Raw genomic sequence first — 22,572 nt, forward strand, 5'->3', positions numbered from 1 at the left:
AGCCACGGAACACCTGGGGCCATCCGGAAGAAGCGAGGAAGGCTCCTCCCCTACAGGGCATCCAAAGGGGCCAACTGTGAAATGCATTCCGGTGACGAATGAGGCAGTTCAAGGCCCAGCCTGTGCCTGCTGGGTACCAATGTCCCCAGGTACCAAGCTGAGGGCCCCCAGGCCTCCAACAGGCAGTAGGCGGGGTTCCGGCGGTGGGGTGGGGTGGATAGAACGGAGGAGGATTTGGTTCAACACCCAAACTGAGGAGGCCACGATGCTGAAACACACGATTCCACGTTTAATGTTTTCTGGAAGAGCACTGGGGCAGCACAAAGCAGGAGGCGGGCGCCCTGCTCCCCAGCCCTCCCACATGTATACACAGTTATTAAAGTCTGACCAGCAGAAGTCCTTCAGAGGGAAGGATGTGCAGACCCCAGACCCAATGGCCAGGCTCAGGGAGGGCAGAGGGATTGGTCAATCAGGGCTTAGCAGGCAGGCAGTGGGAAGGAAGGCTCCTGGAGGGGCTCAGGGCCCAAGCAGACGGGGTGACCCTGGCCCCGGGCGTTGATGCAGAGAAGTGGGGAAGGGCTGCCGGGCCAAAGTCAGCCACGGGCCACAGCACCAATCCAGGCAGCGCCCCACTCCAGGCATCCCCCCAACCCCCTCAGAGCAGAGGTTCTGACCCCGGTGGTTGGGACGTGCCCTCTCTACCCCCTCAGACGCTGAGCCATGCAGGAGCCCCTGAGACAGGCAGGGGGGAGCTTTCCGGTCCCTTCCAGCTCTCCCCTGCTCTGGGGCCCAGGAAAGCCCCCTCCTGCATTGCTCTTAGGCTGCTGGTCAAAGAGGCCCCAGGGGAGGGTGCTGGGGCGCTGAATGGTGAACTCTCTGGGAAGCAGGACTCTGAGACGGTGGGTGAGGCGGGTCTATTGAAGTTGTGTAACCATGACATCTGCTGCAAAATCAAAGGCCCTGGTTCCTTCCACAGCTGACCCGTTGGAGAGGAGGGACAGAAAGCCAATGCCAGTGTGACAGGCGTGGGGGCCCCGTCTAGGACGCAAGGGTGGGGTGGGGGAGTGGGTAGAGCCATGCCAGGATGCACGGGTCTGCTGGGTTGTACTGAGCTTGGCTGCCAGGGGCCATCTGCCGCCAGGAGCCTGCGGGTTCCGGCGGGCAGGCTGCTCACCAACGCAGAGGCCACGGCCGAGGGCTTGGCTGTCCCTCTGAGGAGCTGACCCTTGCTGCTCAGTTCGAACCCCCTCGCCGTTGTGGCTCAGAAAGACCAGCTGAGCCGTCGGGCAAGGCCACAGGAATGTCCACGGGATGTGGACGTCAGTCCAGCTGTCCCCCAAGAAGGTTCCTACGTGGCCTAAAATATTAAGCCAGACATGGTTTTCCGGTCCCCACACCCCCCACCCCCTTCCCCTGTCACCCTTGGCATCTACTTTAGATCTTCTCTTACAGGAAGTCTCCGGCAGCCTCGAGGGGAGACAGCCCTCCTGCCTGGAGCCAGCGAGGCTGGCAGAAAGGCAAAAATAATAATGCCTCCCTTTCTTTTCCATGGTTTACTTTGCTCCTTTCACAACCTTTAGAATTGGCTTAATTATTCCCAGCAATGGGAGCAAGGGTGGCTTACTCTGGGACACCCTGGCGCGTCGTGGCACGCGTGCAGGGGTCACTCAAGGACGTGCACACAGAGGGGAGCTCTCGTGGGCACCCGCCTGGTGATTTCATGTGCGGACACGGCAGGGCCTGGGACCACACAGCCGATGTTGCTTCCCACTCCCGCGAGGGGCGTCATGTCGAATGCCAAAGCTGGGGACGTGTGGGCCGGGGAAACCCGGGTGGGGTAGGGGGTCTGGCGGAGCAGGGCGGGGCACGGGGACAACGGGAGGTTAGCCTGTGGCGATGGAGGTTAGCCCTAGCGGGCGGCTAGGGCTCGGTGGCGGGCTTGACCAGGTAGCCACTGAAGGTGATGTAGGTGTCAAACTCATCGCTGAAGATGGCGTTCTCGCGCTCGCCCTTGAAGAGGCGCACCCACACCTCGTCTTGGTCCTGAAGCTCCAGCATCAGGCTCTGGCTCTGCATGATGCTGCGGTCGCTCACCTGGGCGTACAGGATCACCACCTCCTCCCCGTTCTTCATGATGTGCAGGTATGTCTCCTTCTGGTTCCAGGTGTGCACATTGAGGCTGAAGAAGTAGATGCCGGGCACATAGCAGTAGAATTTTCCCGTGAACATGTTGAAGTGGCCATAGAGGTTCACGAACTCCGTGTCAAAAATCACCGTCTGGTAGTAGTCGTTGCTGTGCAGGGGCTTCTTCCGGCCCACCGAAAAGGCAGCGTAGTGGTTCTTGCACCGGTCCCCAGGGGCCCCCATGGACCCTTTCTGCCCTTTGGGTCCCGCGTGGCCCCTGGCGCCCACGGAGCCTGTTTTGCCATATTTGCCTTGCACGCCCCGATCTCCTCGGTCGCCCTTCTCACCTAAATGGGACGGGAAAACACGTGGCGTCAAGCAACCTCAAGGATTATTCTATTTTCATCCGGAAGCAATCGTTTTTTTTTTTTCCTTCTTGAAAGTCCTGGCGAAGAAAAGGGAACGTATGCGTTTATCCAAAAGCAACAGGAGCAGCAGCGGGACCCACGGCTCCCTCCGAACAAATGACCTACAGACGCAGGGGCTGGGCCTGAGGATCTGGGACCCGGGCCGCTTGGCTTCCCGATTCAATCGTCCCAGGCTGTGCAAGGTTATCTGCTGCTCACAGGACCGTCAAGCTGAGGCTTGCGGTGCAAAGGCAGGGAGGGTGAGACCCCGAGCTGCCCTGAGGCTCCTTCCCCTGTGGATCCCTCCCCAACCCCTCCTCTTGGAAAGGGGCCAGAGCCTCAGGAACGGAATTTCCTTCTCCCCGCTAGATGACAGCATGCCTCTGCTCGGTGCCCTGAGGGCGCCATTCTTCTCCTGCCCACCCCTCCCTAACTCCATCTTCTGCCCTGCCCTCCAATCAGGATGGAGCAGTGCCCCCTCCCCAGGGGACGGTCCCCCCTGCTGGTCTCTGTGCCTGACCTTTCAGGATGGTGATGTTGATCTGTGGCACCGGGATGGCCTGGTACATGGGAGTACCAGGGTCACAGCAGCGAAAGCACCGGGATGCGGGGGGCTCCTCTTCCTGCCTGGAGCTGTATTTTTCATGCTTTTCTTCATCCCTAAGGGAGTAAAGACATCACCGTGAAAGCCAAGAGCTCTCAGAGCCAGGAACTCTTCTCTCTTCTGCCACCAGAGGGCCTAGGGTACCTGTCTCGCCTTCTCTCACCTGGATGTGTGAGGCTGTGTTAATTTTCCCTCCACAGAGACTGCGTTGGCTCTTGGCAAATTCTGAGGCTTTTAGTGAAGGTTCAGAAAGAGCCCCCTGCCCTCTGTTGACAGCAATGACAGTCGTGGAAACAACGATATAACAAGAACGGCAACAATTTGAGGAGCTTGGCAAGATAGAGGCTACATGGGAGAAATCTGGCACGTGACATGCCAGTGGAGTGACTGGACATCCCCTTCATGTATCTAGGATTCTAGAAGCTGCTATGTTAAGCTGACTCGTTTGCAAATGAGAGGGCTCAACCAGATCTGCTCCTGGGGGGCGGGGGGCAGCGGCAGCGACAGCTCCATGCTGCTACCTCGAGGCGTCACACTGCACCGCACCGTGCTATCTGCTCGCAGCTCTTTGGCTGTGACGCGGCCACCTTGGAGGTGGCACAGTCCGTCTTGAAGGGTCAGCTCTTTGTCTCCCTCTGCTCCCATATTCAGACCACAGACAATCCAGGAGATGGATCTATACACCCTAAACTCAGCCACCTACAAGCCCTAGACTCCCAGATGGACCCCCGCCCACCTCTCACCAGAAGTCTCCATTTAGAGATTCAACAAGCCCCACACACGAGATGTGTCCCAAACTGATGGCCCATCACTGCCGCTCATCCCTAGAATCTTCTCTTTCCAAACCCTGTTCACAGCAGCAGCAGCATCGCCAGTCGCCCAGAATGGAACGCTCAGCCTCATTGCAGATGCTTCTCTGGCCTCACCAATCCATTCTGAGGATCATGGAGTCCTGAGGAGTCAGCCCACCCCACCATCAAAGTACCTCCAGGAGCTGGGCCCTCGGCTCTCCTCACCTCTAGGGACCACTGCTGTTCGGAATGCCCTCCTGGAATTCATCTCTCCCTTGCCAATTCATCCGCTGTTCTGCCACCCTCCAGCATTCTTTCTAGGGTACCATGAAATTTAAACCTCTCCATGACTCCCCTGTAGATGAAGTTCCAAAGAGACCCTTTCCCACCAGGTTCATCTGCCCTCCCATCCTCCACCCTCCGGCATCCAACCACCCTACCCAAACGACCTACCAGCCCTTACACTGCCACACACTGGAATGGCCACACTTCGCACGTGCCATCCTGGCTGCCAGGCGGCTTTCCCCTCCTGTGCCTGGGATGCCCCTCAGGTGTCCTCAAGACCCAGTCACTCCTCCTCCTAGCCTTCCCCAACCCCTGCCCCCACCCCGCGCATCCACACCGTGGACACACTGAACTGGATCGTGTGTGTCTGTCCCCCCATAGCCTTGGAGTTCCTGGAGGCCAGTGACTGTGTCATTCACATGTGTGTCCCCAGTGCCTAGAGGATGGCCAGACCAATAACGGCCCTCAATCAATGTTTGTTGAATGAAAAGAAGGAGGAAGAAGAGGAGAAGGAGAAGAAAAGACAAAGAAGAAGAATGATGTTACTTTGCCCCAAATCCTATGCAATTCCATTGTACTCCAAGACAGCCCGAAGCCTCAGGTATCACGTCAGCCCAAAGCTCAAAGTGATAAAGAAACTCAAAGTCAGCATCAGGTGTTAGGACCTCACGTTTGATGAATGACATTTTCATGAGTAATCCCAAGCATTTTATGCATCCCTACAAAATATCCCAAATAGCCTGGAGTCTATATATCATCGAAGGTCATATATATGAAGACAGTGCCATTCGGAAGAAATTCATAACTTTTCAAGGAAAGCCACCACTTCTTGTGCCAGTCTTCAGCCACCATCCCCCATCTTGCAATGTGATCAGACATCAGGGTGGTGGAGATCAGCTCTCAGCCCAGCATCGTCCCTGTTTCCTACTTCCAGGTGGTACTTAGAACCCTAGAAGATATTCTCAAAGGACAGGCAAGGACGCAAAGAAACCGAGAGCTGGGGGTTGGGGTTGTGGTGTGTTCTTCTTTTAAGGATGCGGCTGCAGCACCTCACACAGACCCACATTCCTCTGGGGTTGGAATGAGGCTGGGTTACTGTCCACAGTTTCAGATAACAGGCCCGGGTCACTGACAGGAGAAATGGCGCCTCTGTCCCCCAGCACCGGCTCCTCAGCCTTGGCCTCTGCTCCTTCCCCTCTAGCTGCCAAAGAGCCCCCTAGGGCACCTGACCCTCAGGCTCATCCCCGCTGCTGAGCCAGCGCTCCTGCATCCACACCGCACAGCCTCACCTCTCAGCGTGGTCCAGCGGTGGCTCCCTGGTCCCCTGCTGCTGCTGCTGTTCGAGCTGCCCACGGGGCACGCGGCCCAGCACCGGGCCACAGGCAAAGGCCAGCAGCAGGCAGCACGCCAGCGCGAGTCCCAGCCCACGGGGGCCCATCTTCCCGCTGAGCCCTGCTGGGGAGACACACGGGGAGGACACGGGTTGGAAGGGCCCTGCAGGGAAACAAGCCTGCAGTGCTTGCCCGACCCACCAAGCTGACCCACTAAGTGCTTCAGCTGCCACTCTTCCTGGGACGGCGATCACACACTCACACTCACACACACAGTCACACAAGCTCAACATACATACTCACAAACCCCAGTGCACATCCATGCACATATACAAGTGCCCTCACACACGCACGTACACACTCAATACACATTCATACACAAACACACTCTGTACACACTCAAGACACTCGGTACACTTACACACACTCAGACCCACACTCTCTTGTGTTTACACTCGCACACTCAACACACTCATGTGTACTCCGGTGCACTCACGTGCATATACATACGCTCACATGCACACATGCATGCCCACACCTGGCATTCACACTCTCAGCACACTCACAGACTTATACGCACAGACTCGCACACCCTCACGCACATGCCCTGGGGCCGGGCTGGCGTTGGAGCACCAGGCCACCTGCTGCCGCTGAGCATGGCTCTGCCTGGCCCCCCACGCCTCCCAGGAAGGAGACCCCTCAACCCTGAGCTCTGCAGATGGTCGTGTCTCGGCCCTGTTAGGACAATGAGCAAAATCCCGAATGAATCTGGGGGGTCCGCTGTCCAGGGACTTTGCCCCAGCCTGCACTGTGGGGCCCGGTGGGCAGGCAGGCGCTGACATGTCGCTCTCTGGCCACCAGAGGGCGCAAGAGCGTGTCCTCGAGCATCTGGTGTTGGCGGGGGGGTGGCGCCCCGCCGCACAGGGCATTTATTGTCATCGAAGCCAGCCCCATGTCTCTCCAAAAAGCTCTGGACCGGACCCTCTTTGCACAGGATTGAGATAGTCCTTCCAGAAAGAGCTGTCCACTGGGGGTTCCCAGTGAGCCCACTAGGGGGCAGTGCTTGGGCTTAAAACAGACAAATCCCACTGGTTTCTCACCGTCAGAGGCATCACCCCGGCTAACCCCAGCTGTGGGATTTACACGCGTGCCTCAGCCGTTTCTGGTGTGTGGAGTCAGAAGTCACACGTGCCTCGACTGTTTCTGGTGGCTGGGAAACCTCCCCATCACGGAGGGGGTGACGGTGGTCAATCCCAGCCCATTTTGTTCACCGAATCATACAATTTAACACCAAAAGGGCTGACAAGGACACCTAATTGGACCCTCTGGCCTGCACAGTGAAAGAACTGAGGCCGGGGGAGTAAGCACGCCTCCACCCTGCCCCTGCAGCTGGGCTGGGGCCGGGAACCAGGCATCGTGGGGAGGGGCAAAGCATCAAAGCAAGGGAACAGCCTCAGAAGGTCCTGTCTGATTTGTCTTTAACTCCTCTTTCATGTCTAAGGAAAATTAAAATACCGAGACGGATTTCTGTTTTTGTCGGTAATCGTCTACCCAGATGAATGCTCCTTTCACGCATCTCGGGCCACCATGGACCTCCTTCAACTCCATGGCTCAGAGGCCTCGCGGCCGGTGAGGGCACGACCCTCTCCGCGGGGCCGACTCTTTGGCTTTGTTCTTTATTCTGCGTGTTAGCAGGCTCGCTGTTTTAGCTCGGAAGGCAGAATTCTCTGGCCGCCCTCGCTGCTGGAACCCCGTGCCAAGTCAGGAGAACCTGGGGGAGGCCGAAGACCGGGAACCAGAGCTGAGGCTCTCCCGATGGCTCCTCAGAGATGTGCTATGAGACTCTGAGCCAGGAAGCCTGGCCTCCCCAGGAATCCCCCCACCCCCTGAAGCCACACTTCTGCCCGCTCTTCAATTCTCTGCACAACCCCCACCCCCTGCAGTGGATTAGCCGGGCCCCCCACATCCACGTTCTCTACCTGCCAAGGGTCAGGACCCAGAGACCTTCCAAATGACAGAGAGACTGCTTGGACCAGCCCCCCTCCTCAAAATGTCCACTACCTCCCCTCCACTTGGCAAAGAAAATTTGTACATATAAATGTAATTTATAAAATACATATTAAAAGAATCTCTCCCTCTCTCTCCTCGCCCCCTCTACCCATCCATCATTTCTCCAGGCTCCTTGCCAGGGTGGGCACCACCCTCCCCAGTCTGCTCCCACACTTCGCCTGCATTGCCCAGCACCCCTCGTCCCATGTTCAAGCTCCCTGCTTCATGTACTGCAACGTGCATACACGTCACCTGGGAAATCTTGTGAAAATGCAGATTCTGACTGGGCAGATCTGGGACAGACATTTTCCAAAAGCCCCCAGGTGCTGCCAAGGCACCACAGTTTGAGCACCAGGTTCCAGCCACACCCCCAAACTCCTGGCACCTGCCCACCTGCCCACATCCTTCTCCCCTGGCCAGGAGCACCCTTTGTCCTCTTTTCTTCTGCTAATAACCAGGCTAACAGGACTGACAACTGCCCCAGGCCCGGTGCTGGGCATCCCTGCATCATTTTCACTCATCCTTACAACCCTAAAGAGAACACTTCCTCATTAATAGTTTTTACCCCATCACAGGTCTCGTATGGACCTGCGGTGAATCTTTTAAGGAGACAATATTCATTCATTATTATACTGAATTCACTAATGAAGAAACCGTGATGAGAAGTCGATTAGCCTAAGGCTGCCCACTTTTTTGTGTGTGTTTTTTTTTTTTTGCGGTACGTGGGCCTCTCACTGTTGTGGCCTCTCCCGTTGCGGAGCACAGGCTCCGGACGCGCAGGCTCAGCGGCCATGGCTCACGGGCCCAGCCGCTCCGCAGCATGTGGGATCTTCCCGGACCAGGGCACGAACCCTTGTTCCCTGCATCGGCAGGTGGACTCTCAACCACTGCGCCACCAGGGAAGCCTAGGCTGCCCACTTTTTAAGCCATGGGGGCTGGATTTGAATTCAACAGGCTGCCCTCAGATCACATCAAAATCCCACCCAAGGGACCTCCCTGGTGGCACAGTGGTTAAGAATCCGCCTGCCAGTGCAGGGGACACGGGTTCAATCCCTGGTCTGGGAAGATCCCACATGCCACGGAGCAACTAAGCCCATGCACCACAACTACTGAAGCCCGCCCACTCTAGGGGGTGTGCTCCACAACAAAAGAAGCCACCGCAACAAAGAGTAGCCCCTGCTCTCCGCAACTAGAGAAAGCTGGCGCGCAGCAACAAAGACCCAACGCAGCCAAAAAAAAAAAATAAATCCTACCCAAGACCCAACTCAGGTGCTTCATATTCCTTCTGAAGGTCTCCCAGACCCTCAACTGGAACAAACTCTCCCTACTCTTTTTTGCTTGCGTGTCTCATATTGTCTCATTCTGCAGAGAGTTTTTCTTGGCCTAGAAGATTCTGCACAGCAGACCTGTGACCTCCTCTGGGTTTGGGATACGGTCTTGTTCAACTTGGACCCACCAAGCATCCTGCAGCACCCTGAACTCAACAAATATTAGTCAGATTGAATTCTCCAAATTTGTTTATTGCCCTATTTCTGTATTTCCCCTGTTTCTCCTTGGCGCCTTGATAATTACTCTCTTTTTCCTTTTCAATGCCAAGCTTGCATCACTTGAAAGGAAAAGAGGTTTTCCTTTCTTCAAACATTTTTTTTTTCCTGAATCCAAAGTAATATATATTCATTTGGGAAAGGCTGGAAAATAACAGGAAAAGAAAGTACAGAGCTGTCTTGGACTCTTGTCCCCAGGGCTCCTCAGCCTCGGCACCATTGACATTTGGGCTGGATCAGCCTTTGTCGTGGGAGGCTGTCCTGTGCATTGTAGGATGTTCAGCAGCAGCTCTGGACTCCACCCACTAGATTCCATCAGCACAGCCCCACCCCCAGTTGCGTCAATCAAAAACATCTCCAGACTTTGCCACCTATCCCCTGAGAGGCAGAAATCCTCCCAGTTGAGAATCAGTCCTCTACCCTCAATGGAAGTACACTTTTGCACGTTGGTACGTTTCTTTCTAAGTCTGGAAAAGGGATTTTCTGTACCTAGATAGAAGAGATGGAGACCAGGATGCAGCCGGCGCAGGGGTGATGCTATCAGTGGCGGAGGGGGGGGGGGGGTGGCCCGCGATGACCCAGCAAAGAGTCGGAGGCGCCAGGAGCACTGAGTGAGGGCAGCAGAGGTCGGTGGTTCTCCTCAAGGACCTCCTCTTTGGGGTCAAAGCAAACCCAGACTGAAAGCTTTCCCTCTTCAAAACCGTCTTCAGAACGCTTTTACTAAGTCCCACAGCAAAGTCAACATCATGACATTATGATCATTTTACTCACTTTTGGGCAAAAACAGTATTGCCCAGGGCTTCCCTGGTGGCACAGTGGTTGAGAGTCCGCCTGCCGATGCAGGGGACACGGGTTCGTGCCCCGGTCCGGGAGGATCCCACATGCCGCGGAGCGGCTGCGCCCGTGAGCCATGGCTGCTGAGCCTGCACGTCCGGAGCCTGTGCTCCGCAACAGGAGAGGCCACAACAGTGAGAGGCCCGCGTACCGCAAAAAAAAAAAAAAAAAAGAAAAGAAAAACCAGTATTGCCAACATCTAACCAAACTTAGCTCCGGCCCTCTTTAGCAATTTCCAGTGAAACAGAGTGCCCTACAAGGGGGAAGGTGTGCCCCCAGAAAGATGACTCAAAGAACGTGCTGTCAGGTCCGGGGAGCAGCCCCCAGGACTCTTTGGCCAGTGGTGTGTAACCCTTGTGAATCTGGACCCGAGTGGTCCAGTCTCCTGGCTGCCTTGCGGTCAAGACATCTGAAGTTAATTCCAACATGACTCAGAACTGGACTTGCCTACCCCAAACCCTGTGAAGACATTCGTGTTCCAAATTCCATAACAATTCCATGAACATCTTTATCTCCCACCCACGCCCTTCAGGACCTGCAGCTCCTCCACTCCAGTCTTCTCAACCCTCCCCATCTCCCTGCATCTTAACCTCCCCCAGCAAGGAAGAACCCCCCTCTACAGTAGGTGGGAGGCGAAAGGGAGGAATTGGGTCAATGACAGGGTCCGGAGGAAGGCAGGAAGTCTGAGAACACTTCCTGGTTAATGATTTTTATCCTCCCAGCCCTCAAATGGATCTGTGGTGAATCCTTTAAGGAGACGATATTCATACACAAGTGCAAGTTTCCTTATATCCGTTTAAAATCGGTCCTGTCGTTTTGGGGGCCCGCCCACCTCCGTGGTGTCATGCCTGTGTTCCGACAGTGAACTCCTAGCCCTCAAGCTCCATAAGTTTGCCTTTTGTCTTGTTGCCAACCCCGCCCAGTGCCCTTTGACAAAGGCATTTTATAAACCTTCCTTAATCTTCATCGGGTAACCAGCTGTTCTGAGAGGCGAGAAGTCTAGGATCTCCCTGGATTAGAAGGAGTTTAGAAGACAAGTTGAAATGCCCATGTAGCTCTGGAATTCCCTCTCAGGAGAAAATTGAACACAGGCACGGTTTACTGGATGCCCGTGATTTGCACAGCATCGGGTAAGAGCTTGGGAGACAGTGATTCCATCGCAGATTAAATATACTCCCTGACCTCAAGATTACCATCCATGGGGACTTCCCTGGTGGTCCAGTGGTTAAGGATCCACTTTCCAATGCAGGGGACGCTGGTTCGATCCCTGGTCGGGGAACTAAGATCCCACATGCCACAGGACAACTAAGTCCACGGTACAACTAAGCCCACGCACCGCGACTAGAGAGAAGCCCATGTGCCGCAACGAAGATCTCGAGTGCCCAAACTAAGATCTGACGCAGCCAAATAGATAAAAATAAATATTAAAAACAAAAAAAAATTACTGCCCAGTGAAGGAGACAGATATGTACACAATCACAGCTCAAGGCAGAGCAGCAGATGTTGACTCAAAATGTGACATTCTAGGCCTGTGCCATCCACTGCAGTGGCCGCTAGCCACCTGTGGCTATTTCATTTGAAACCAATTAAAATTAAAGAACATTCTAGGGACTTCCCTGGTGGTCCAGTGGTTAAGACTCCGCACTTGCACTGCAGGGGGCACGGATTAGATTCCTGGTCGGGGAAGTGAGATCCCGCATGCTGCACAGCATGGCCAAAAAAATAAATTAATTAAATTAAAGACCATTCTAAATTCCATTCCTCAGTCACGATAGCCACATTCCAGGGGCTCAATGGCTACAGGGAGGTGGGAGCTACCTTCCTGGACTGCACAGAACATTTCAATCGCTGCAGAAAGCTCTGTTGGGCAGCTCTGCTCTATTAAGATGAAGTTGGGGGGTGGGGGAGTAGGAACTATGAACAAACAGCGGGCCAGAAATCTGGGAGTCATTTAGACGCCTTCCTCTCTCATATCTGCCACATCGAGTCAGTCATCAAGCCTCTTTAATACCTCCTGAAGGTCTCCGCTCCTCTGTACCATTTGATGCTTTCCAGGAGCTCTGGCTGTGTCCCAGACTTCAATTCACCCAAAACAAATATCTTTGTCTGGCTTGTCTAGGGCCTGGACACCACCCCCAAATTTTACATGCTTCTCCCGAGGAAGCTTAGCCTAAGATAGGACTGTCTCCCACACCTAAGGTCTTCTAGGTCGAGAAGGCGACGCGAATCAGTATCCAATCAGTCTCTGTTTCAACACAGCGTCAACTGTCCCTCAGCCACCAGCAATCCTTCCGCACATCTGCTCCTGCCACCCTCCCCTCCCCAGTATCTTCTCTACCAGAAAGGAAGCCCTGGGGCTGCCCCTCACTGCTTCGACATCTGGCGGAAATTCTCCCGTTGAGACACTCAGAGCTCTCCAGTTGCTGCAGAAGGTTCCCTGGACTCAGATCCTGGGGTGCCTAGAAAAGAGAAAGCCCCATGTTGGGGTGTCCCTCTGGCCCTTATGACCATCCGGACTAACACATGACGTCTGCTTTCCTTCCCTGGAAGCCATTCATCACACTCATTTTCCACTTACCAGACTCCTCTGGTGATGGGCAGGAGGGAGGTGGAGTGGCTCCCACTTGATAAATGACATTTGTTCGCCAATCCCAGGAAGCCATTTCATACCTAATTTTCCCTTCTGTAATGGGGCAGCCCCAGCTGGTCTCGGGCCCTCTCCCGCTTCCTCCCAACCTTGCAGAGGAAGCAGCAGTGGGGGCTGTGCATCCTTTATTAGAGGAGCTCTGGTCAACTGGAGGTGCGCTGTGCCTTTCCCAAAAGGTGAGGGCATCCTGGCGCCCAGCTCACTTGCTGAATCTCCCTCTTCCCCTTTTTCCAAGAAGCTGGCGTAAGGAAGAGGGTTTATTTTTTTTAAGGTTTGGGGTTTTTTTGGTTACCTCCAAAGCCCAAGGCCAGCGATAGAGATGGGGTCTCCCAGGGCTACTTGCTAATTAACAAACGAGGGCTTCCTTTGTGCTGACTTGGGATAAAACAGTGAAGGAAAGAGGGGCCAGGCATCCTCCCATCCTGAGACATCTCCATCCTCTCCTGAGGCAATTCACTGCACCTAGACCAGGAGAGGCTTACCTGGACCTGAGAGAAGACACTGCCTAAGTTTCTGCCCAGGCCCTGCATACAAGGAGACCACGTGGGCTGCAGGCGGCGGGCCTTCGGGGGCACCTGGCCAGCCCAGCCTCCCCAGTGCAAACAAAGATTTCCTTGACTAGAGCCCTGTCCTTAGATCACCTCCCAGCTGTGAGGCCTCGGGCGGCAGGCTTGGCCCCCGCTTTGAGAACCGTGTGAGAGAGAAGAGCTACTGACAGCTCGTGCCTTGCCGTGAGCCCGCGCCGCAGGTGGCCTGGCCCACGTCCCATTGCCCCGCAGCGGTGACACCCTCGGGGGCTGACCGTTCCCAAGACAGAGGGAGGAAAAAAGCTGGGAATTCCACGGCCTGTGCGCCGACCGCACCATCCCTTTTACAAGCACCGCACCGTTTTTCGTTTTCTAGGGCCTGGAAATCACTGCCGCATTTTACAGCCATCTCCGGGGAAAGCTTGGCAAAAGGTAGAACCTTGTCCCACATCTAACGGCTTCTAAGTCAAGAGTACAATTCAGCTCAGCATCCAGTCAGCCCTGCCACTGCCTGCTGCAGCCCAGACTGCTCTGGTTGAGATCGCCGATGTCCAGCTCCCGTGCAGGCTGCAGGGCGCCTGCCGGCGACGACCGCCCACCTCCCCGCCCCCTATCCGGCCCACGCTGTCTCGCTGTGTTTACCCTCCATAACCTCCCCCTGAGCGACAGGTGTTTTCCAGACCGTGTCCTCAGCCCTCAGCCCCTCTCACTCCGAACACTTTCCGCCCATCGTTTCCTGTGTGACAGCTTCAGCGGACAGCTCCTTGATCCTTGTCCCCAGCAGGCGTCCCCGGCCACCAAGCTCTAGGCCTGCGCTCTCCAGAACATTGGCCTCTGGCCTCTGGGCCAGTTAAATCCTTTACAACTAAACATAGTGAAAAATTCCATTCTCGGCCACTCGAGCACATTTTAAATGGCTACCCTCTTGGACGGCACAGCTGGGAGGACACTTCCATCATCGCCAAGTCCTACTGCACAGCGCTGGTCCAGACCCAGATGGCCAGCTGTCTCCAGATCATGTCGTCTTCGCTCTGGATGCTCAAGCCCCCAGTTAGTTCACTGTCTTCTTCCCCAGCTCCCGCCGTCCCTGTTCCTCCTCAGCGCTTACAGCTGTTCACACAGGGCCCCCGGCCCGCATCTCCGAGCTCTGCAGACTTCGGCCTCTCTTGCACCGTAACCAGGCCCCCTGGCAGTCTCTCCTCTCCCTCCCTTCGGGCGCTGTCACTGCTTCTTTCTCAGCCCTGCGCTGGTCTCCCCATCTCTCCTCTACCTTCCAAACTGCTGGCCAGAGGCAGCTTTCAAACCTGCAGATCTGAATGCCCCCCTTGGCTCAAAAGGCTTCCATGAAAATAAAGGAAACATTTAAGCCCTGCGCTTCACCATCTGCCTCCCACCTCATTTCTGGCCCCCTTGTCCCCACCCCTGCATGTGTATCCTTCACCCCAGCCAACTGGAGCCACCGGAAGTCCTAAGTCACACCACGGTCTCGTCTTCTGTCTCTTTCTCCTGCCACCTTCCTTGTCGCTGTGTCCTTCAGAGCCCGGCCTGATGCCACCTCCTCCAGGAAGTTTCCTCCCCCAGTATCTAGCAGAGACCGGCTTCCTTGTCTGGTCCCCCCACAGATCAGGAGGTCCTCATACACAGGAGATGTGTCTCAGTTCACACGTGTATCCAGTGCCTGGGGTCTGACTTTCAATATTGACCGAAATCCACAGTCCCTTTCAGCCCTTCCCAAGTAGCAGAGCCATCGTCCAAAGAGGACTCAAGCCAGTGTGTTCAAATCTCTAATTCAGGTTGGGGGTGGTTTGGGGTGGGGGGAGAAGGGAGGTGGGGAGAGTGGCCCAGGGCACACTCTTGTATTTTATTTATTTATTTATTTTTGGCCACACCACGCAGTATGCAGCATCTTAGTTCCCCGACCAGGGATCGAACCCATGCTCCCTGCAGCGCAACTGAGAAGTCTTAACCACTGGACCACCAGGGAATTCCCAGGTCACACCATTAAGTGTCATCAGAACGCTGAATCCCGACGTGACCAGGTAGCCATCTTTTCCTCAAATGCTCCTCTTATCAGCACTCAGAAAGCCTCCTGCTTCAAAAAGAGTTACAAGCACTCGCTTCGGCAGCACATATACTAAAACTGGAACGATACAGAGAAGATTAGCATGGCCCCTGAGCAAGGATGACACGCAAATTCGTGAAGCGTTCCATATTTTTAGACGTAGAGAATGGACTTGAGGACATGGGGAGGGGGAAGGGTAAGCTGGGACAAAGTGAGAGAGTGGCATGGACATGTATACGCTACCAAATGTAAAACAGCTAGTGGGAAGCAGCTGCATAGCACAGGGAGATCAGCTCGGTGCTTTGTGACCACCTAGAGGGGTGGGCTAAGGAGGGTGGGAGGGAGACGCAAGAGGGAGGAGATATGGGGATGTATGTATATGTATAGCTGATTCACTTTGTTATACAGCAGAAACTAACACACCATTGTAAAGCAATTATACTCCAATAAAGATGTTAAAAAATAAATAAAGAGAGTGAGATGCAAAATAATTAATTAATTAATTTTAAAAAAAAGAGTTACCACCCATTGCCTCCATCAGCCAAACTTACAAAATACCTCAATGTCCTGCAAAAGCAGTCTAATCAAACAAATGATGGTGCAGCCACACGGTGGAAAACTAAAGACGAGGTGGTTGGTCAGGCTGGCAAACTCAAATGCCTTCAGCCATTGGCCACGGGCTGGGTGTAATGTGACAGGGAGGGGTGGAGATTGCTCCGAACCCAGAAACACACGCTTCGTTTAAAGGCATTTAAATAAATAAATAAACGATGCTGGAGGGGGAGGGGTAACTTCAGCTGGTAGCACCAAGGACTGACCTCTGTAAACAGACGAATATTTACTGGCGTGGAAAGATGTTCGTAAAATGCTGATGAGTGAAAATGCAGGTTGAAAACATACATACATAAAAACACATCCACACATGCACGTACATTAGCCCAGAGATTTGAAGGCCACCCACCTGGCTGCTAACAGCAATTACCTCTGGGTGACGAAAATACGGATGCTTGCCATTTTCTTATTTGGGGGTCTCTGGGGTTTTCCCCTATAACCGTCACATATTTTTTCACATTAAGTACACATTATTTTCCACTTAGACAAATGATAAGTAAGCCCCACCCTGGAGACTAAGAGAGCATTTTGTTTATTCGGGGGAATTTGAATCTCTGCCTAGAAAAGGAGAACGGGGAAGGGGCTTGAGGATGCTGTGGCAAGTTTGTGGCTCAGGCAGGACTGTGGGGGATATAAACTGCCCTCGTGCTGAAGTCCCACGTTCTTTTTTTTTTTTTTGGAGAATTTTTTATGTATTAATTTTTGTCTGCATTGGGTCTTCATCACTGCGCGCAGGCTTTCTCTCATTTCGGTGAGTGGGGGCTACTCTTCATTGTGGTGCGCGGGCTTCTCATTGCGGTGGCTTCTCTTGTTGCGGAGCACGGGCTCTAGGAGCACAGGCTTCAGGAGTTGCGGCACGCGGGCTCAGTAGTTGTGGCTCTCGGGCTCTAGAGTGCAGGCTCAGTAGTTGTGGCACACGGGCTTAGTTGCTCCGCGGCATGTGGGATCTTCCCGGACCAGGGCTCGAACCCGTGTCCCCTGTGTTGGCAGGCGGATTTTTAAGCACTGTGCCACCAGGGAAGCCCAGAAGTCCCACGTTCTTTTGCAAGTGTTTGTTGAGTGTCTACTGCGCACCGAGAAGAGGGCTGGATTCTAGGGACACGGTGGAACAAGAGGAAGAAAAGGCCCTCCCCTGGGGCAGCCGAACCCTGGAGTTACCGTGGGTACTGATTACGCCGGGAAAGGCACCCAAGTGGGGCTAGAATCAGGCCAGCCAGAGAGAACACGTTTTGTAGAAGCAGGGGATTTGTCCTGCCTTTGACACACCAGTCACTGGTGTACTTGCCACTGAGGGAAGCTGCCTGCAGCCACAAAACAGGAGAAAATGGAGCCAAACCTTTGAGGCCATCATCAGGACTTCTGCTCAACAGCCAGGCGAGTTAACCGGCCCAGGAGCAGCCCCGTCATTTATCAGAGATTCCTTCTAACAAAGCTCTGGTTAAGCACCTGCTGCCGGCCGGGCTCTGGGCACGTGCTTTACGGAGGCTACTGAACTTGTGCCCTACAGTCACCTTGATTTCTCAGAGGAACAAATGGGCTCAGAGGGAGGGAGTCACTCACCCCAGGCCCTGCCGTGGCAGGGGCTGCAGCTCAGGTGAGACCCAGGTGTGTCTGACAGCAGAGGTCTTGCCACTTCGCCTCGAGGGGGCCTCCAGGAAGATGTCGGCTAGGTAGGACAGGCTGGTCCTGACGAACCACCGTCCTGAGGACACTCCCGCCTGCCGGGTGGGTGTCCACCTGCTAAGCTCACTCGGTTACGGTGGGAACAGCGGCAGCAGCCCCGGGCCCTGAGGAACTTATCCCCCAGCTGAGACCTCGCATTCATCCCTTCAGCAGATTGCTGAGGGCCTGCTCCATACCTGGCACCATGCAGGGCGCCAGGGATCCGTGATAACCGTCCTCATCAAAGCAACGTGCTAAGATCTCCCGGCGCCAGCATCGTAACATCCACCACTGGAGCGCAGTTCCTTCGGGTTTAGGCACAGGATCACCAGGAACCTCCCTCACACCTCAGGATGGACGGGGCGTGGGGGTTGTGGCCACTGAGTGTGCATTCTGAAAGCACTGCTTTTGCAGGGTAGAGAGAAAACAGTGCATGGGTGAGCTCTGCAGGGGAGGGGAGGGGGAAGTCCACATCTCACAGGGATGGCAAACGGTGCCACCCTGACCCCCATGCCCTCTGATGCTCAGAAGCAAAGGGGACTGAGGCCGAGTGCGGCTGGCAGGAGGGAACGATATAAAGAATTGACATTCTTTACAGGGGGTGCAGTGAGCGTGCCCTGTGTCTGCCCATCCCTGGGGGCTGCCAGGGGTCAGGTGTGGGAGGGGCCCCACAGGAGAGGTCCCTGCAGAGAGGGAACCAGGAGTAGAATGGAACAGAAGGGGGAAGGGCAGGCATCAGACTCCAGCCCAGCACCCCAGCTGCCTGGGCCTGCTTCTGCTTGCTCTACAGGGTCCATTCTCAGGGTCTCCTCCTTGTAGGTCAGGCCAGTTTACAGAACCACGGGTCTTGCTCTCATAGCTATACCTTAAGGGGTGAGGGATAGATGTCCTGAATGCTGGAAGACCTGAGTGCCATGGCGACCCCAAACCCCACCCAGACCCACCCCTCTCTCACCAGAACTCACTTTACACTCTTCACAAGCAGAAAGGGCCCAAGTGTTTCCAAGCGCACCCCAGTCCCCCACCCTGACCACCAGCCTCAGAACCTGCAGGGCAGAGCTGCAGGGCCCAGCCCAGCCGACGTCTGGCCTGCATCCGCCCGCAGCTCCACCAGGGCTGGCAGCCTTCTCAGGCGAGGTCCTTTTCCTTCGCTGGTCCCCAGGGCAGAGGGTGACTGGTAACCAGATGTCCCCACTTGGGGACAGCGTGCAACGGAGGCGAAAGGTTTGGGACCTCCCCCCGAGTGTGGATTCACCAGCGGCTGGCAGCAACGTCTGACCCAGCACGAGGCACCACGCACCTGGCATCGGCATGCTCCCCACCTCCCCCACTGCCCGCCCCGCCTGCCTGCCCCTTCTCCCGCCTGTCCGGTTCTCCCACGTTCCCTTCCCATCCTGCCTCCTGCCCGCAGTCTCCTGCTCTGCTCCATGTCATCTCAAGGAAACTGCCTACAGGAGCCAGGGAGGTGGTCAGGCAGGGAGGTGGTCGGACACGGAGGCGCAGGATGGGACAGGATGCCCCAGTAGGACTGTGCCAGTGGTGCCCACAGCTGGAGAGGGTTTGACTCCAAAGGCCTCTGGGCAGGCCAGGGACACCCCGGTGGGCAGTGGGGGGCCTCCGGCGCTTCAAAGCCCATCCTGCTTTGAGCCCAATTCTGGGAAGCAAGCGTGGGCAAGGATGAGCAGCTTCCCGGCGTCGGAGCGCCACTTCCACCTCCAGCTGCTCAGGCCCCTCTCAGCTGCAGCCTTGACGAGGACCCAGAGCTAAAGCTGCCCCCAATGAGCTCAAGAGCTCCCGCTCCTGCGCCCAGCATCGAGCCCCTCCCCGAGAGGCAGGAAGACAAGGGTCAGAGGTCACAGGCTGCGCTGGCAGAAGTTTCACGGCGCGGCTTGGGGAGGAGGAAAAGAGCCAGCGTGCTCGCTTCTGCATGTCCGTGGTTGAGAGCAGAACTGGTCCTGCCAGGCTGAGGATGTCTGGGCGGGGCCCCAAGAATCCTGACTCCTGGGCCCGGGGGGACCGGCTCACTGGGCTGCCCCTAGAGCACGGAAGGAAGCACCTGTTCAGGCTTTGGTGGTCCTTTTCCAAATCCTTCTCCAAGTGGGCAGATGTTCCCTCGTACTGTGTGAGGGGTCAGGGAGGTGTCTGGGGTCCTGTCCAGGGAGCTGCCTTGTCTCATTTGACTTTACGAGAAGGCAGATTTCAGCAGGTAAAAACAGGAAGAAAATAATAAACCTCTGCCCAAACGGTAGTTACACCACCAAGATGAAGTGCCCCAGGAGACCATCACCCCCACTTAAGATCGCTGGACTCTCAGGGCAGGGAGACGAGGCTGCTCCGGAAACACTCACATCTCTCTCCAGTGGATGGGCAGGCAGAGTTACCTTAAGTAGTCAGCAGAGTGTGGGGACCATAACAAAAAGGAAACTTTTTATTCTTCCTTTCCTTTGCAAGCTATCACCACCGCCTCTCCCCTAGGGCCCTGGAGCCTCAGCCACCCGAGCTCCAGGAACAGGGACTCATGCAAAGGTCCAGCCCCTGAAGACAAAAGCGCAATGGCAAGCTCTTGTCTGGCGAGGACGCCCAGCAGCACGACTATCTACAAAATTCTTTTCATCTTTGTTTTGATGGGTGAAGTTCAATGCCAGAATATTTGGTTTATGAGTCACGCTAATTACATGGGGGGGGCGGGGGGGGTAGGGCGGGAGGCACCAGGAAGAATAACAAAAAGCATGTTCCAAAAAAATTATGCTGTGCTGGTTGCCCTGAATAGGGAGGTTACGTCCCAGGAATGAGGAGGGAGCTGCCTGCACCCTTCCTGGGGCCATGTCAGCCTTCTCGGCTCCCACCTGGGAGCCTGTCCCTCACTGATGGCTGCCCCTGCCCCAGACAGGCAGCGGTGTCCTCTGGCAGAAAGAGGGCCCATCCAAGGCCTCTGGCACCTACATTTGTCTGTCGCCCTGACCTGCTGCTCACCAGGAGCCTGTTCCTTGGCATCCCAAGAGACTCAAGATGGGAGAAGGAAAACAGAGAGAGCCAGAGGAGAGGGCTAGAGTCCCTGGGAAGCAGACCCCGGCTGTCTTTCCGGCCCCAGGGAACTTTCTCTGTGGGCTGCTGGGAAGAGGAAATTTGGAAACTGAGGAGCTTGGGTTCCAGCACACACATATCCATGGCTGCCGCTATTTCTATTGCCACTACTGTTGTCGGGTCATCTCTAAGCCCCACCTCAGCTCTCAGGTCAAGAGGGAGAGTGGAGAAGGGGGACCAGAAAGGGCAGCTCAACCCTCTGCACCCCCCACCTCACCTTCACCTGTATGTTTCCTGCCTCTCCCTGCAGTACGCACAGGCAAGTGCCTCGATTTGTGAACTTGCACGTGGGGCTGTCCGCCTGCTTCCCTGAACTATAAAAAGCAAAGGCCTAGCGTCTCTGAGGACCTCACATCCTCCCCCAGGGACCCAGGATGTAGCTAGTGGTTGAGAAAACTCAGTTTCTCAGGACACTCCCCATTTTCAAAGCTTGGAAAGAGGAAGCTCCAAGTGTGCCAAACTGCCTCCATTCTTAGAAACCAAGTGAGAAAGAGGAGACGGAAGCAAGTCACAGAGAGAAGTCAAGTCACCCTTCCTCCCAAGTGGCTCAGGAGGGCCCGTGAGCACCTAAAGCACGTTGGGGTCCCACGGAAGACACAGCAGCTGTCCAGGAATCGGCACGGCAGGGCCCAGTTTAACACGACGTGGGTGCCCAGGACAGGCGGGGATCACACCTGTGCCGTGGAGATGCTTGCTACTTGGTAGTGCACAGAGAGGCATGCGCAGTCCAGAGGCTCAAGGGCAGCTCAGTGACTCGGGCCCAGACCAGGGCCACATTCAGTGGTGTGGGCAGACCAGAGGGTCCCCCGAGAGGGACATTATTTTTTCCTGTCCAGGCTGGATCCCCTCCAGGAACACCAAAGCCATTAGATGCAGGGGCCAAAGCCAGCATTCCCTGTTCTGTGTAGGGTCCAAGTTGCCCACAGGCAGGGCTGGCTCTCAGACAGTCCAGGCGCTATTGGGGTGGGGTCTCCCCACCAGGTGCGGAGGTGACTTGGGTATCACTCCTTTCCCTTTCACACCCAGGGAAGAGTGAAGCAAGATAAACACGCCACAAAAATCGGGGGCGGTAACAATCATTCCTGACAGCATCTGTCTGCCACAGAAGCCCCCTGCTCCCTGGTCAACAGGGGGAAACCACGGCCACGGCTCTCCACGGCACCTCGGCTCCGAAGGGAGTGTCAGGAACCGGCACCGGGCCCTTCTCCGCCAACTCCTGGTCTTTCTGCCCCTTTGCCGCAACTGGCTTCTGGCCCCTCCCACCCCGCTCCTCGCCCCGTGTAGGTGTCTGCTCCGCGACCAGGCTGAAGCCAGGAAAAGGCGCACCGGATCCCCCTCCTTCCCCCCACCCCCGCCACGGCCACGTCCCGTCCGCCAGGCCACCTACCTCCAGCCACCAGCGTCCGGGAGCGAGCGGGGCGCCCGCGTCCTCCCCGCGGCCTCTCTTAGAGCATCTCCCAGCGGCGGAGCCCCCTCCCAGCCAGGTTGGGGGAAGACCAGACTTGTCGAAGGAGAGAGCAGGCAGGAAGGAAAAAGTCCTCCGGGAAGAGGGCTCAGAAAGTTGTTGGGGTGCAGGACAGCCGGCCGCTCCCCGGCACCTGGATCTCCTCGGCTACAAGGTCTCTTTGGCCAGAAGCGGAAACGCGGTTTCTCGAAAGTAGAGGAAGGACCGAAGCAAGCGGGACAGACGCGTAAAGAGCAAACCCGGGCCAGATGTGAGCGGCCGCGGAGCCTCGAACGCTCCCAGCGCATTTTATCCAAACAGCAGCCGCCGAGGATTAACTGTGTGTGTGCCCGGGGGGGAGGGGAGCCCAGCGCAACCCTCCTCCGGGCTACCCTGGGAGCTGGCGGGGGCCGGGGCCTGGGGGCGGGGCTCTGAGAGTCCGGAAGTCCCTCCAGGTGCGGGAGTGGCCGGGGGTCCAGGACAAGGAAGGTTGGGAGCTCCGAGTTGCTGGGGGGCAGGGGGATGGGCTCCAAGGAGCTCCTGGCGCGCTTGCAGCCAAGCCCCT

The 22,572-nt window shown here is 55.9% G+C and overlaps 1 protein-coding gene and 1 non-coding gene across 7 annotated transcripts; one reads left to right on the forward strand and one right to left on the reverse strand.

Moving 5' to 3' along the window:
* Nucleotides 1-266: 266 nt before the first annotated feature.
* Nucleotides 267-22,398, reverse strand: C1QTNF1 (C1q and TNF related 1). 6 transcript variants are annotated; one of them, XM_067716656.1, is made up of 4 exons: nt 21,951-22,090; nt 5,501-5,663; nt 3,052-3,191; nt 267-2,471 (listed from the first exon to the last, which is right to left on the reverse strand). In XM_067716656.1, exons 2-4 carry the CDS (start codon nt 5,647-5,649, stop codon nt 1,921-1,923), a joined length of 840 nt encoding a protein of 279 aa, XP_067572757.1. In that variant the 5' UTR covers nt 5,650-5,663; nt 21,951-22,090; the 3' UTR covers nt 267-1,920. The 6 variants fall into 6 exon arrangements, with proteins under 6 accessions (XP_067572757.1, XP_067572756.1, XP_067572758.1 ...); XM_067716655.1 differs by having other exon boundaries at nt 5,501-5,666; nt 21,951-22,088; XM_067716657.1 differs by lacking the exon at nt 21,951-22,090 and adding an exon at nt 12,308-12,677 and having other exon boundaries at nt 5,501-5,666.
* LOC137213698 (U6 spliceosomal RNA) lies at nt 15,254-15,360 on the forward strand. Its single transcript, XR_010938321.1, has one exon. It is a non-coding gene; the product is annotated as a U6 spliceosomal RNA (small nuclear RNA).
* Nucleotides 22,399-22,572: the final 174 nt, after the last annotated feature.

This window comes from Pseudorca crassidens, chromosome 19, assembly GCF_039906515.1.
Source record: "Pseudorca crassidens isolate mPseCra1 chromosome 19, mPseCra1.hap1, whole genome shotgun sequence".
NCBI classification, from domain to species: Eukaryota; Metazoa; Chordata; class Mammalia; order Artiodactyla; family Delphinidae; genus Pseudorca; species Pseudorca crassidens.

Excerpts from the sequence above, each read along its gene's own strand:
- C1QTNF1 (XM_067716652.1), bottom strand. The coding sequence starts at position 22,315 with ATGCGCTGGGAGCGTTCGAGGCTCCGCGGCCGCTCACATCTGGCCCGG. Across the intron at positions 3,192-21,950 it reads CCGGACGCTGGTGGCTGGAG|GGATGAAGAAAAGCATGAAA; the intron begins GTAGGTGGCCTG and ends TTACTCCCTTAG. Across the intron at positions 2,472-3,051 it reads CAACATCACCATCCTGAAAG|GTGAGAAGGGCGACCGAGGA; the intron begins GTCAGGCACAGA and ends CGTCCCATTTAG.